The sequence below is a fragment of the Neopelma chrysocephalum genome, unplaced genomic scaffold (assembly GCF_003984885.1).
Source record: "Neopelma chrysocephalum unplaced genomic scaffold, ASM398488v2 Primary Assembly neopelma1_298, whole genome shotgun sequence".
Taxonomy (NCBI): Eukaryota; Metazoa; Chordata; class Aves; order Passeriformes; family Pipridae; genus Neopelma; species Neopelma chrysocephalum.
This window is the reverse complement of record NW_020897960.1, coordinates 439,394-454,048: the sequence shown is the minus strand read 5'-3', so window position 1 is coordinate 454,048 and position 14,655 is coordinate 439,394. Positions and strand designations below refer to the sequence as shown.

At 37.2% G+C, this 14,655-nt stretch overlaps 1 protein-coding gene across 8 annotated transcripts in view; it reads left to right on the top strand.

The window, feature by feature from the left end:
- GULP1 (GULP PTB domain containing engulfment adaptor 1) overlaps nt 1-14,655 on the top strand; it is an 81,533-nt gene that overhangs the window by 7,212 nt on the left and 59,666 nt on the right. For all 8 annotated transcript variants that reach the window (XM_027704915.1, XM_027704916.1, XM_027704914.1 and 5 more), the window contains exon 2: nt 6,238-6,299. In XM_027704915.1, the coding sequence (XP_027560716.1) occupies nt 6,238-6,299 (62 nt within the window). The remainder of the gene's footprint in view (nt 1-6,237; nt 6,300-14,655) is intronic.

Below are 14,655 nucleotides of genomic sequence, written 5' to 3'. Positions count from 1 at the left end.
TTACTTCTGCAAAACCTAAGGAGCTCCTCTCCAGAACACGTGTGCTGCTTCACCATAAGGCACTAAATACTGGCTTTGGAATGGGAACAGCATTGAAGGAGTCTTTAGCTTCGTGGTTTCTACCCTATTAAAATTTCACTGATTAATTTACACAATGCCAAATGATTCCCACAGTGCTTTGGCAGGCACATCTTCTGAGCTCTACAGTCTAATAAATCCTTTATGTACCTTGTTACTTGTGTGTGATGTAGAGTTCATGTGGACTATTGCAATTAATGTCCTCAAGCCCCGGGCTAAATATCTGAGTTACACAGGTACACTGTGACATAACGGGGTGAATGTCTAGTTAAAGACAAGGTATCTTATTCTATGTGAAAGAAATTTAGATGTGTACCAACCATACCTTGAGAGGAATCACAATGGCTACCTTGTTTCATAGGGATTTGTCTTATAAAGGCGTTGGAAAATTGCAAAGAACATCCAAAATAGAACACTTAGGAAAATACTGTTGTGTGAAATTTAATCATTTAGATGTACCTTAGTCACAGAAGCAAGAGGAAGCTACAGATGTGCATATTGTAGTTGTTCTGACTGGTTGCTCCACTCCTTTCTTCTCTTTCCACTTTGCACTTTAAAAAAGCTCCAATTAATCTTCTTTGTTACACTATTTCAATATTCTGCAATTAAAAAAATCAAAATTACATCTTAACTGTACCAAGATGATTATTTATGTTGTTTTCCTCTATTTTGCTGTACCTATGTAATGTTCTTACTGTAACAGCCACAAGTTCTTCAAAAACTTGCCTGTTGAACATTTTTTACAAATGTAATTGATACTCTTCCAAATTTATTTATAGTAATATTGGAATAGTTCACTGAACTCGTGACTACAAAAGTGAAAGATGGAGTTGGAGGTTTGATCTCTGCATAATTCTTGGTAAAACTTGTGAAAATGCAATCACTTAAATTATGTTATGCCAGTAACCTCTTTTTCAACTTCAACCAGAAGTTTTTATCAAAGACACAATGTAGCTCTTCTTGTGGCAAGAAGACCTAAGGGGTACAGGCTAAATAGCTCAGATTTATTTTTCCCCTTTGATTTAGGAAGCTGAACCTGTTAAAAGCTCTTCACATCAACAAATGAGAAGCATGAAAGCAAAGATTTGCTGATCACTGCACTAACATATTATTTTCATCTTATTTTCCTTTCTTATCAAAACCTACATGCTAGCATCCATATCTTAAAAATATACAGCATAAAATGTGTAGGTTATGCAGCGAATGTTAGTGTTGGAGGAAATGCAAATACAAGGCTTGTTTTCATTTTGCAGCTGTGCCAACCCAGCTTTCTATGGTACCGTTTTGCAATTAGAGCAATCAGCTGTTTAAAACCCTTCATCAGGTCCCAAATACTGTTAGAGAAGGACACAGAAAGGCAAAACGTTCTGCAAAGATCACTCTGCTCTAGGGAGATACAGCTCATGTCTTGGCAAAGAATAAATACACCTCCAAAGAACATTTTATGTCTGGGGAAAAAAAAAAAAGAAGAAGAAAAGAAAAAGAAATAGCAAAAGTAACTGTTTTTGAACTATGTATATTGATGGGTATTTTTCTCTATATGTGCCTAGGAAAGAATCTGAGTCATAATTTCAATTGCTTAATCATAGTAACCTGGTAATAACTTTAATAAATTACTGCTATTAGACACCCAGACTTTACTCAGTCACTCCTCTAGGAGGTGGCTGGAACAAATGCTACACCTGAACTAGGCAATAATACAGGTAAATTTATGTTTGTTAGTAGTATTTAGGTATTACATTCTGATGAAAACTCTGGTATCAAGCATTAAGTCTCACAGCTTAGCCTATCAGTTCATCTTTTCCCTGCAGTAAAGACAGATTCTACCTTGTTGTCTGACCAGCTTTAAGTGAGGCTGGTGGGAACCCACCTGTTTCTGCTGCAGTGCATGATAAAGAAAATGATTTAGAAGGGTGACAACTCTTTTATGTCCCATTGTGAAGGTTTTCTTCATAGAAAAAGAAATAATCTAGGAAAAATTAAAGATATAGGTACATATATACACACACTGAAGCAAAAAAGCTGTTTGTTCCCTGGGGCAGTGATACCCAGATACACTGATCTCGTGGGATGAGCTCTTCTTCAGGAGACTGTTGTTAGGTTGATTTGTCACACAAGATCTTTTTTCCATAGCAAGTTTTGTAAAACAGGAAGAAAAGGCACTTTCATGATGTTAGCAAGAAAAACATTTGTTGATGTCAAAGAGATTTTGATTCTGTAAAGAATAAAGGCTTTAGTTTCTACCCTCTAGAAATTACTGTATTTTCACCATGGCACTGAAAAAAAGTGAACATCGGTGTCCTTTCTCTGTTCATAATGTTGAATGGCCACTAGGTCTCCTGTGCTTTGATAAATGCTTTAGAAACGTTAATTAATTAATGTTAATTAATTAATAATGAGAGGGGGCTTTAGGGAGGCAGTTAACTAAAACTGCAGTGTGAACACTCCACTCTATAATCTCTCTGGGCAGTCACAGGCAGAGAAATTAATCTCAAAGGGAGAACAATTTCTTGGCACTGTTATCTCTTTCCTTTTTGGTAGATAAATGGTCAGCTGGGCTGTTATCTAACCTGATGTCACCCTCCTCTGAGTGCAGCACAGTTGGGCTGGATACTTTATGAAGTCCCCAAGTCTGTTGACTTCAGTGTGTGATTTGTCAGTGTGTCATTTGTCAGCACATTCCTCTTCCCCAGCTCTCCAGAGGCTCCTGGAATTGCTCACACCTGGGGCTCCCTGCTCGTGTGATGACCAAGCATTTGATATGAAATGCAGATTTAGAGTGGAAAGGGGCTGATGTGACTCAAGGGGGGTTAGAAAGGAGTGAAGTCTCAATTGTGAGCAGCACCAATCCTCTTGACCGTGGAAGTGTCCCCCCTGCTATCTCCACCCTCACAATTCAATCTATCAAAGCCAATGTTAATTTGATGGAGTTTTCCCACTGCCCTGAGCAGACTGGTGTGTGCTGGCAGGGTCAAAACCTGAGAAGCCCTCACCCAAGTCAAATTCCCTTAAAAACTAGGTGGGCTGCTGTGCTGCTGCTCCAGGGGCTCTCTGAAAGCCTGTCAGCACACCATGCATGTGAAGGGGTGTTGTGTGGAGACTACAGCCAGGATTACTAATTCTGCTTAAGCAGGGCTGTGGCTTATCCTGTGCCCTTGAAATCTGAATAATGACCCTTTTCTACATCTCCTGTGCCACACAGCACCCGGATCTTTGGCAAAACCACCACATACTTAGGCTTTTACTTCTTAGGATTTCTAATACCTCATTCAAGCTAAGCTCTACTTAGGTTTTAATGGACTCTGGTTGGCTCAAACTTATAATTCTCAAAAAATAACTGGGCACTTGTTTAAACTTTAATATAAATGCTAAGGCAACCTAGGTTAAGAGCTTCAGACAAAATCTAAAATAACTAATTTTCACCCAGTGTGATAGCATGAGTCTCTTTTCAATTCCTGCTACTGCTAACATTAGATGCATGTGGTTGTCAGGTTTGGTTTTATCTAAGTTTTTGGCCCTTTCTTTAGGGCTTACTGTTTTATTTAGTGTTAAGTGTCTAGAACTCCTGCTGCTGTGTAACTAATAAAACAATAATATGAACTGTGATTTTCATTGTAAGGTTTCATATTTTGTTTCTTGCTTCGGAATGAATAATTAAACATTAAGCTGTGAAAACCCTTTAAAAATTAAGCTAGAAAGTGAGGAATCATGAAAAGCACAAGCCTCATCTACATCAGGTATTTAAACAAGTATCTGTTTCATAGGATTTCTTTTTTCATGTTTTTCTGGCTTATTAGAAGCAAAATGTCTGGTATTTCTCAACTGCTGTGAAATCAAACTAATTTTAAGCAGTATTTCAAACAGCTGCTAAGGGTGGTGCAAGTCCAAAATCAGAACTTACAATTCAGAAGGAAATGCTGGTTATGACCTTCCTTGTAATAGCCTGATTTTTTGCATGTCTTTGCTACCCCCGTGAATTTTGCCTTCTATTGATTTTGTTTAGTGTTAAGAGTTCTCTCAGAAGTGCCACCAGTCTGTAATAATTACTCGCCTCTGGGAAATGGGCTTCTAGTGTCAGTGGAAAACTTTAATATTTATGTCTCAGTGTCTGCAAATCTACATCTGGATTTTGGAAATGCTGGTTGCTGGCTCACTGTTTTAGTTGACAGCACAAGACATCATAGAATCCAGGCATCTTTTTGGTGCCCTGCTGAGTTACTGATTTCCTTTTGAGCTGAGAGTGCTCATCCATATTTCCTAACCTTCCTCCTAACTAGGGTTGCCAAGAGCTGTGGTAACACTTGCCTGGCAGTGTTATTCCCAGCTGGAATCCCTCTAACATTACAGTTGGAGTTTGATGGGCAACTTGATGATTTCACAGAAACATTTAAAGTCAGGCTTTGTACATAGTAAGAGCACTGGAAAGATTACCAGATGCTTAATTAAGACCAGCATTTCACACTTGATTCCCAAACTAATAATTTTTTTTCAGATTTGAACTTGCCTCGCTCAGGGATGGGAAGAAGGAAGAAGCAAACATTTGCAAAGAATAGTTAGTTTTATTGGTACCTGTTTAATCCACTGTCTGCTTATAAAATTGCTTTAGAAGCTACAGCCCGTTCACTTGTTTGTGTCAGTACTAGGCATGAAATAAATGGAGCAGCTTTTGATATTATGTTCAAATAGAGATCAGGTTTCAGGTCTTAAAATACTCTGGGAAATGAGTTCTTGGTTCTGATATTCCAATCACAAGCCACAAATGAAAGGAAGAGCCACTTCAGTGCATAATCGTACTCCTGGGTGCTGCTGAATGGACAAATCATTCTTCCTTAATTAAGAAGTGATAATATCACTCTTCAGTAATGGAGCTGAACATTACTGTCATCCAGAATGAAATTTGCTTAAAGAAAAGACATTTCCCCCAGCTTTGCAGTTCTGATCCTGTCAGAGGGGTGACTGTGGTGAAAATCTTGTTTTCACAGTTTTCTTCCTTCCGTATATGCTAAAATATTTCATTGTTGCTTTAGTGTCAATAAGTGCCACAGCTTTTGCTCTTCAGTGGTTTGAAGTGCAAAAGGATTTTGTTGTTCTTATGTGTAACTAACAAAAAAAGTTAGTAATTGCTCAAACTGCAATTCCCAATAAAGGCAAAGGGAATTGTCTGTGAATATTCAAGGGTAGAACTTCGCTTTAGGTTGTTACTCTGTTACTTAAGTCAATAAAGTTCCAGATTTGTGACTTTAATTCATGCTAATTTAAAACAGGATAGTCTCAAATTAGAAAATACTACTAAATATTCAGTGTGTTCTATATAAAATACTACTTGGTGTTGCAGAATCTCTCACGTGGGTGGTAATGCAGTCGAGTATTTTGGAACATATTTTATTTTTTCCTAAGCACTCTCAAATGAGAGAACTTTTAAAAAAGCTTTTCTAATTTTTTTATAATAAAAAGAAGCTTTTTCTAGCATTTGAATTCCACCTTAAGTTATGTAGAACATTCAGAAAGGGCATTCAAATGAGGAGAGAAGAGTATTTGATGAATAATTACAGAATCTCATGTCACCATATGAAACATCCAGTGGGAAAAGTAAGAGGATAGCACAGTCTTGTGGTGTGAAAATTAAAGAAAAATAAGCAAATTTACTTAAGGTATGTAAGGAAAGATTAAAGAAAATCTGAACTTGTGAATCAGTGAATCTGATGTGCTTTCTCTTTCTTGTAAGGGCTTTTTCCTGTCAGTTATAGCTTTGATAATTTTTCCTGTATCCCAAAAAAGCACACAATTAATAAAAAAAAAATCTTAAGAAACACACCACAGAGTCAGTGCTTTAACCCACAGCAGGATGTAGAAAATACTGCTCTGAATACTGAACAGCAACCAACCTGTGGCCAATAAATACATTTGGGGGGAGGAGTTGGAATTCTTATGGAAAATTAAGTCGCTTAAAATGGAAAAGGTGCCCAAGAGAAATAACCAAGTTCTTTCATCTAATGTTTGGGAAAGTGTGAGATATCTCCCTCCAGCCCCAATAACTACTGCAGACATACTTTTTGGAGTAAAAGGAGGGTGGTTGTTATTTTCCAGCTGGATACTATTATAGTTAAATTAACAATTGAATAACCCATTCAGTGCCTCTTTTATTTTGCTTTTCTGTAGACAAGACATGGATGCACACTCCTGAAGCCTTATCAAAGCATTATATTCCCTATAATGCAAAGGTAAGAAAATATGAAATTATATTCTCCTCATGCTTTCAGAACGCAGCACGTTCTATCCTGTTTTTAATTTGAAAACTGCAAAGACATGAATTTGCCAAATGACACAATGAAGGAAAACTTAGTAAATGTCTGGTTTGCAGGTGTCCTATTTTTAATGACCAATTGATCTTTGTTCTGAATGTGATGGCTTTCTGGAGAGCAAATCAGTGTTCCTCTTCTGCTTGATGCTGTTTCCTTTTAATGGATGCTAAATGGATGGAAATTTTGAATGCAAAGGAATTTAACATCAGGCTGCATGCTTACAGTACTTTAAAAATTAAAATTAATGGCAGAAACTTCTTTTGAACAATAGCAGAGGCAATGAGTAACGATCCTATCTGCTGGATATATGGAAATGTCAAATACTCGGGAAATGTGGTGGAATAATAATGGCATTTTTGCATAGTAAAACCAGAAGTCTTACTCATGTTTTCTTATCTCAATTACAACATAATTCTGCAATAGTGCTTCAATTTCTCTAATGACATCCGTTGACAGGAAATGCATCTTACCTAAATAACAGCTTAGGAAATAGTTTGCTAAAAGGAGGAGGGAACATGCAGTAATCAGCATAACTCAGAGTAAACTGAGTAATCAGCTATGACTTGCTGAAACTGCGAGGATAATTCAATAAGATTCCATGGTGGTCTGTTCTGGATAAGGTCCTTCTGTGATCGGTATTTCTTAATATAAAACCACTAATTAAAATAATCTCAGTAAGGTTTTTATATTTTTTTTAATGTTACAAATGTTATTTCTTAATATGTATTTTAAAATATTGGCCAGGCCAGGAGTCAGGTTCCTATATGAGTATTCCCTGCTGTTGTGTTTGCAATTTTCTTTTGCTCAGTGTTGCCACAAAGCCAGCAGGTGTTTGGAGTGGAAATTTGAGTCTCCTTCAGTTCCTTGCCAGGGTTTGAACTTGTTTTTGTTCTGTGTGTCCTCAAACTGAATTTTTGACCAAAGGGTGTATTACCATTTAACTGTGTAGCCTTGCCAGACACCTTGGCTTTATATCACATTTTGAGAGGGAGGATTACTTGCTGCGGTGACTGTGCCATCTGTTTTAACAGCAAGCTGAAGCTATGAGTTGGTTTTTTTAAATGCACTGAACAATGCCTGCTCATTTGTGGTCTTTAAGAGGAAAAAACGAAACCTCCTTCATCTTTCACATCTCCTTGTCTTGGTGAAGAACATGTCTTGTGAGTAGGTAGAGAAAAAAAAAATCAGAATAAAGAAAATGGTGATAAGATGGTTGTAACTGTTGAAACAACAGCATTAGCAACTTCTGGAGTGGAAGAAAGGGATAGAGAATTCCTGTCTAAAGGAAGTCTGTTCTTAACTTGGTTAGAAGACTCCTGGTCCAGAAAAGGCTGATATGTGCCTAAGTGTCCTCTTCAATTGTGCTCCTATTTATTCTGGGTTCTGACCTTACAGGGCCTCCTCGGCCTCTAGGGTCTGTCAGAACACTTTGCAGGAATCTGCAGTGCACTATAGCATGTGTTGGGTTTGGTTTGGTCAGTTGAGGGTTGGTTTGTTTGTTTTTTTAAGAAAATTACTCCCCCCCCTTTTTTTTTGTTGGATCACAGTAAAAAATTAATATCTAAAACTATCAGTTATTTGATTCAAAGCAAGCGAAAAATTGCTCTGCTCTATAACTGGGATTGTGAGGTACCCATACCCTTTTTATTTTATTGACACCTGGAATAAATTTGCACAGCTTTTATGAGGTTAGCTGGCGTATGCAGACATTATTAAATCTAGATGATATTTCCACCTCAATTCTCAAGCACCATTCTCATTAAGTTTTGCAATATTTTTCATTTTAAGAGGAAAACACGTATCTGTTAGTACCTCATTTGGGTTTTGTAACACTTTGATTTTAACTGAAATGTCACATTGATTTCATAACTTGTAACTACACAGCGAAATAATGATTAAAGACTCAGAAAGTACTCATAAAGCAAGTATTGAACAAGACTCATTGATTTTTTTTTCCAAATGTTCATATTGTTCCACTTCCAGTTCTATGGCATTCTACCCGTGTATCTCCTCTATTTGTTGCGAGGAAAAGGCAACACTTTATCTGGTTTATTTCGAAAGGTAATTGTGTGAGTGAAGAATGACACGTTCAGAAAATCAAATCAATTTGATGGAAAGCAATACCAGAGATGTTCTTTGTCCATGGGCAACTGAGCTGTGTTCTGCTACAGAGTTTTCTGAATGCAGATTGCTGTGGGTGGAAAAGTGTTTTCTTCATAAGACACAAAAATCGTTTCTCTGACACTTAATCTCCAGAGATGATCAGACAAGGGAGAGCTTAATGGGAAAGTGAGATTTTGTTGATACCTAAGACATCTTTGGGAATTAAAGAAAGCTCGTTGATAAAACGCAGTTAATAAGTTGACTGTTATTAAAAAATGTCCTAACAAACTGGAAATTAAAAGAACCCTGTGATACAGACAACTGACCTTTTTTTCTGCTGGTTGGAGAGGACTTTTTAATACAGAATTAGTAATGTCTTGTTATCTCTTAGAACATACACCCTCAGGATGATTTATGTCGATAATCCTCTTTGTGAGAACACATGAGCAGAGCTGTTCCTTATGGCAGTAAAATCCAGGAGCCATGAGCCCCATAAGGAAACTCTTAAATATAAAAGCATCTTGATTCTCTCTCTCCTTTCCAACACTCTTCATTATTCTTGTTATTTTGAAATTTGCTGGGTTTGGAATTGTTTGGTGTGTGGTGTAAGATGATGAGGGTTTGGGTGTCTTTGTTGTTTGTTTGTTTTTCTTTGATTTTTGTTTGGGATTTTTTGTGGGTTTTTGTTTTGGTTTTTTGTTGGTTTTTTTTGTTTGGTTGGTTGGTTTTGTTTGGTTTTTTGTTTGTTTTTATGTTATTATTGTTGTTGTTTTGGATTTGGTATTTTTTCGTGTTTTGTTAGTTTTGGGGTTTTTTTCCCTCAAATCTTACTGATGTCCCCAGTCTTAGTCCTGTGGAAGGCATTGATAATGACTCCACATATTTAAGTATGCTCTGGATATGAAATCTTGTCTTACTGAAGCCAGAATTTTAACATCTGTTTGTGATCCCATATTTTTATAACTATGTCACTCCAAATGAAAACATATTGGTGACACCTTTTTTTTTTCCCAAAAAGATAGTTTAGAATCCTTATAGTACCAAAACCAGACTCATTTTGATGTAGTGGCATGGCATTTTTAATATTACCGGAGAAGAGACATAAGTAAATGCTAAGGCAACCCCAAACTTTCTTTGTCAACTTTTTCTATAATGTTCCTTAATTAAGAATAGATATTTGTGTTATTTTCCATACTGTAGGGAAAAAAGTTCTCTTTTGCCTTTAAGTTGGTTCTCTTGACTTGAGACTGGCTTCCTTTCTGCAAAACAAAAGCGATCAAATTGCGACTTTTATAACAGAGTCTGACTGCAACCTTAAATATATATATATAACCTTAAAAGTGACCTGGTTGTTGTCATCCCCTAACTGATACTACCCTGATTCTCCAGGTAAAAACTCCAACAAAACAGCAATGTTTGCTGTGTCTCTTCGTAGTAATTGTGTCTGTAATCCCCTTAACAGTTACATGTTTGTTTTTTTGACTTATATCAATTTTCCACACGCGCAGCTCTCCCTTTTGGGGATTAGCGGCTCTGCTTTGCCCGCCCCGTGTTTGTGTTGGCTGCTGCTGTCAGAGGGAGTCACAGCAGCTCTGACCTTGCACTGGGCTGAGGAGCTGCTGTTCTGCATGACATGAGGGCATGTTGAACCCCGGGGAGTTTATTTTACCAAGACATGTGACGTCTTTACACCCGTTTTAAAACTTTTTATATTGTCGTGTGCCTATTTGTGATTCTCGACATAGTTTAAATTTGAAACATTAAAGTGAAATGAACAGTGCCAAAAAAAAAAATTAAAAAATTAGAAATGGTTGGACTCAATTTTGGAGGTCTTTTCCAACCAAAATGATTCTGTAATAGAAGACCTAGTGCTATTAGTCTTCAGTACAATAAACAGTTTATTTAGGTCTTCAACTTTGCGTAATTTCTTATTCCCTATGCTTTTTTATCACTGAAAAATGGCATCTGATACTTTTCTGGACAAGATTCATAGGTCAAAAAAAAAAAATGTAACCACTGTAGCAGAGCTCTAGGTGCAGCTATGTCTTTTGAATATCTGCATATCCCTGTCATTAGTGTACAGTATTGTCAAAGCCATGTTTTCATGGCATAAACTGCACTTCCTCTAAAAAATTTTGTTGCTGCTGTAGCAATTCTCTTTTTCTATCCAGTCAGCTTATTGCAGAATGATCATGATTTCATGTCAGTGAAAATAATTAATGAAAAAATGTCAAAGAGAAAATTGTATATGGCTTTTCCAAGATGCAAGGTACACAGTTAATAATTACACCTAAAGTTCTGTGATGGGATTAGATATAGCAGGATATTTTAAACAATACACGAAAGTGCTGAAAATTAGAAACTAATGAAATAGAAGAGGGCATTACAAGAAATAATTTTCCTACATTTCTTATAATTAGAATTAATAACTTAATACCAATTAACTTTCATTAGAGTATCAAAATGTCTTGGATGTGATCGTAATTACTTTAGTGTTCAAGCAGAAGAAAAATGGATATTGTGAAAACACCCAAATGAGATAGGAAAGCAGAAAATTGTAATTTTACATTGCAGTCATTAAACTTGGATCTCATTATACCAAAGATGAATAGTTGCACAGTTGGAATATAAAATATTTAGAGTCTGCAACAAGTACTGTCGACAGACTTCTCTGCTTAAGGGAAATGGACCTGCCTGTTCTATCTTGCTCAAAGTGGGAGAGTGGAAAAGGGTAGGATTATATCTACAGATCTACAAAATAAATGACTGGGATGCAGAAGAATTGTATCTAAACTTTCAACAGCAACAAACATTGTGTCACCCAAGTAGCTGCAGCAGGACAGCGGCATTTTACGTGTTCAATGTGAGCAGCTTCAGTTGCCGTTTGTCTCACTGGAAACTGGTGAATATTTCAGCTTCCTTAAAATGTCTGAACTTTTGTGATTTCCTCAGAAAGCTCAGTGGGGGACTGAGTGCTTTTGAAAAGCTGTCAGTCTGCTTTGCCTGAGGTTGCACAGCCAGTTTGTGAAGAGGCAAGAATTCAATCTGCACCTCCCAAATCTCGGTCCGGCCTTAAGAGCACAAACCCAGCCCTCATTTTAACAGTGGATCACTGTACAGGAATGGAAGTTGAATAATATTTGCAGACAAGTTTTCCATCTCATCTGCATATGAATGCACACGAAATCAAAGATGATATGAAGTCATGCTGGGTATGGCTGGGTAGCCCACAATGCCCTGACACATCAGCACGTCAGGATCAGTTTGCAAGAACTCCCAGGCTTGTGGTGTCTCTCTAGGCATTTGCACCTAGAGTTTCATCCTTCATATCCATTTACCATTGCTGTGGAAAATGTGACTTGTTCACAGTTGGAGTACAGGCATCTTTTACAGCTGAACACTGACTGCGAAGTTTGGAAAAAATGTGCAGAATAGCAAGTGGTTTTGACACATGTATAGACTCTTTCCAGGTGTCTGTGGCCCTCTGTCAGTATAAAATACCCAGCTGCACAACTTCAGGCTCTATAGATCATTATAACTCTCCAGAATATGGTCTGCTTCAAGAAATGAATGAAGTTTATGAGCAATTCCAGTTTTATTTCCTTAAAATCCATTTGTGTATAATAATGCAAGAGAGCTTAGTATAATGTGTGATGTTTCATTTCTTGTCCTCTCTCAGTGAAATGTCTTTGGTAGATTTTAGTAAAAAAAAAAAAACAACATTAAAAAGAGTTAATTTAATTAGGGAAGTGAGATAAAAAATAGTGGTCACGTGGGTCAATTCTTTATAAACTGCAACTGAATGACAAAACAGAAGCTTTTGATCTATTCTCCAGAGCTCTTGTCTTCTCTTAGGTTCTGCTTGTCTCTTCATAAGCTCCATTTTCCTTGGAATTTCTAATTACTGGGTGACATAACTTCAGTGTGAAACATTTGCAATGCAAGTAAGTGAGGGAACCTATAATTCCATGGCAAAAAATCAAAAATAGATCATACCAATTAATGGCAGTGTGTGGATCTGAGAAGTATTTTAAGTCCCTCTCTCAGTAATGTATTAAGAAGTATGTTAAAACTGTAATGCAGCAGGATGGAGGCAGAGCCCCCAGTCTGCATTGAAGTTGATCTTTAACCTACAACAACCCTGGAGTATTCCCTATTTCAAGCAAGTTTTAGGTTTCCTTTGTATCCAAGGAGTTTTTCTCTCACGCAGATTGCCTTCTCAACCATTCTCTTTAACACCCTGGCTGCTTAATTACAGTCTTTTTCTTTATCTCTGATTTTGAGCAGTCTGAGTTTCATTTCTCTTATCAAAATTATTTTTAACAGTTAAGAGCTTTAGACAATTTTTTTGTTATAATGTTCTAGAATCAGTTTTTTGGCACTCAGATATAACAACTAAAAACTATAACCTGGATTTGAAAATGCAAAGCTGCAAGAGATTTAGCTCATTGTTGGACTTTGAAATACCTTCAGTTTTAGAAAGATGCAATGTCCTATGTGTCTTTGAATATTAGAGCTGCCCTTTTGCTGTGCTGCATTTGTATTCAGATTTGCTTTTGGAACTTCCATGTTCACTGTAAAAGCATGTCCCTAAGTGCCACATCCACATATTTATTTGAACAAGTGACAGGACAAGAGGAAAAGGCCTCAAGTTGTGCCAGGGGATGTTGAGTTGGGTGTTAGGAGAACATTTTTCACTGTGAAAGGGTGGTCAGGCATTAGAACAGGTTGCCCAGGGAAGTGGTGGAACCACCATCCCTGAAAATGTTCAAATAAATATGTGGACGTGGCACTTAGGGACATGGTTTCATAGTGAATGTGGCAGTTCTGGATTAACAGTTGCACTCAATGATCCTAAAGGCCCTTTCCAACCTAAAGCATTCTAAGATTCAGTATCAAACACAGCATCTAAAACATATATCTAAAGATAACATGTTAACTAAAAGTTTAAAAACAAGTTTTGAATGGTCACATTGCTGGTCTTCCCCAGCATCTGTCTCAAAAGAGTTGAGCAATGAGACTGTTGAGACAGGCTCAAAATTACAGGTAGCTTTGTAACAGCTCTAACAATGTCATTTTCTTATTCTTCAAAATCTTATTCAAACTCACAGGTTTGTCCAAACAGAATTAACTAAACAAAAAAGAGTGTGCAAAGTGCTCCAAAGACCTCAGGGTCAGCAAAGATTTACTCAACTCTCCACATCCCTTTCGGTTCCTTCCCTGTCGCTGATATTTATTCCCCTGCCTCTTCTTAAATCTGCTTGAAGCTGCCAATTAGCCTCATTAGCATGCCCTCCAGGCTTCCCTCTGCACAGTTATATTTCCATGGGAGCTGTCAGCTCTGAGAATGGGAGGTTTCTGTAAGGAGGCCTTTCAGCCTCTGGACTGTGGAGTGAGTTGCGTGTCTGACACTGGAATTAATTGGCTGTGGAGTTCCAACATCTGGATTATTGTGCTCGTGGGCTAGCTGGCCCACAGCTGCTTATAGGTTGTTTTGCTTTAAATTAGAATCAGACCTGCAGATGAATTAACTCTTTCTCATCTCCCATATTTATTTTTGACGGAGCTGAGTATTTGTCTTTGCTCAGCCTTTCCCTGTGTATGGAATGACGGCCTTCTTACATCTACTATTAACAAAAAATCATTAGGACACTTTCCCAAAATAAACTAGAAATAGAGCTGGTTTATAGAAAATCAGAGGATGGCACGACTTTTTGAACAGAAAGTTCTACAAGGGTATAGAGTTTTAAAAACAAAAACAAGACTATGAGAATCTGTCCAACAGCCAGGCTGTTCATCATTCCGGAAAAGTTTCACATACACTGATCTCCATGAGGATTCATCCTCAATAAACCATCAGACAAGCCACCAGCTGCAGTCTCTGACTTTATTAACTTTAATAAAATAGTAATGTATACCAGTCAGCTGTAGATCCTGGACTGTAATGAATATTTCTCTCAGAAATGCCTCCTTTGGATTATTGTGATTCAGAAAGTGCAAAGCCAACCTTGATCCATATTAAAAAACATCTTGAACTTTGAACATGAGAATTTTAGGTGAAATTTAATACTGGAACTACTGGTTCTGGTTTGGAACATAGCAAAGAAGAAATATTTCCATGAACTAATTTGTAAAGCTTTGTTAAAATGTTTGCATTGTAAAAATTGTTATT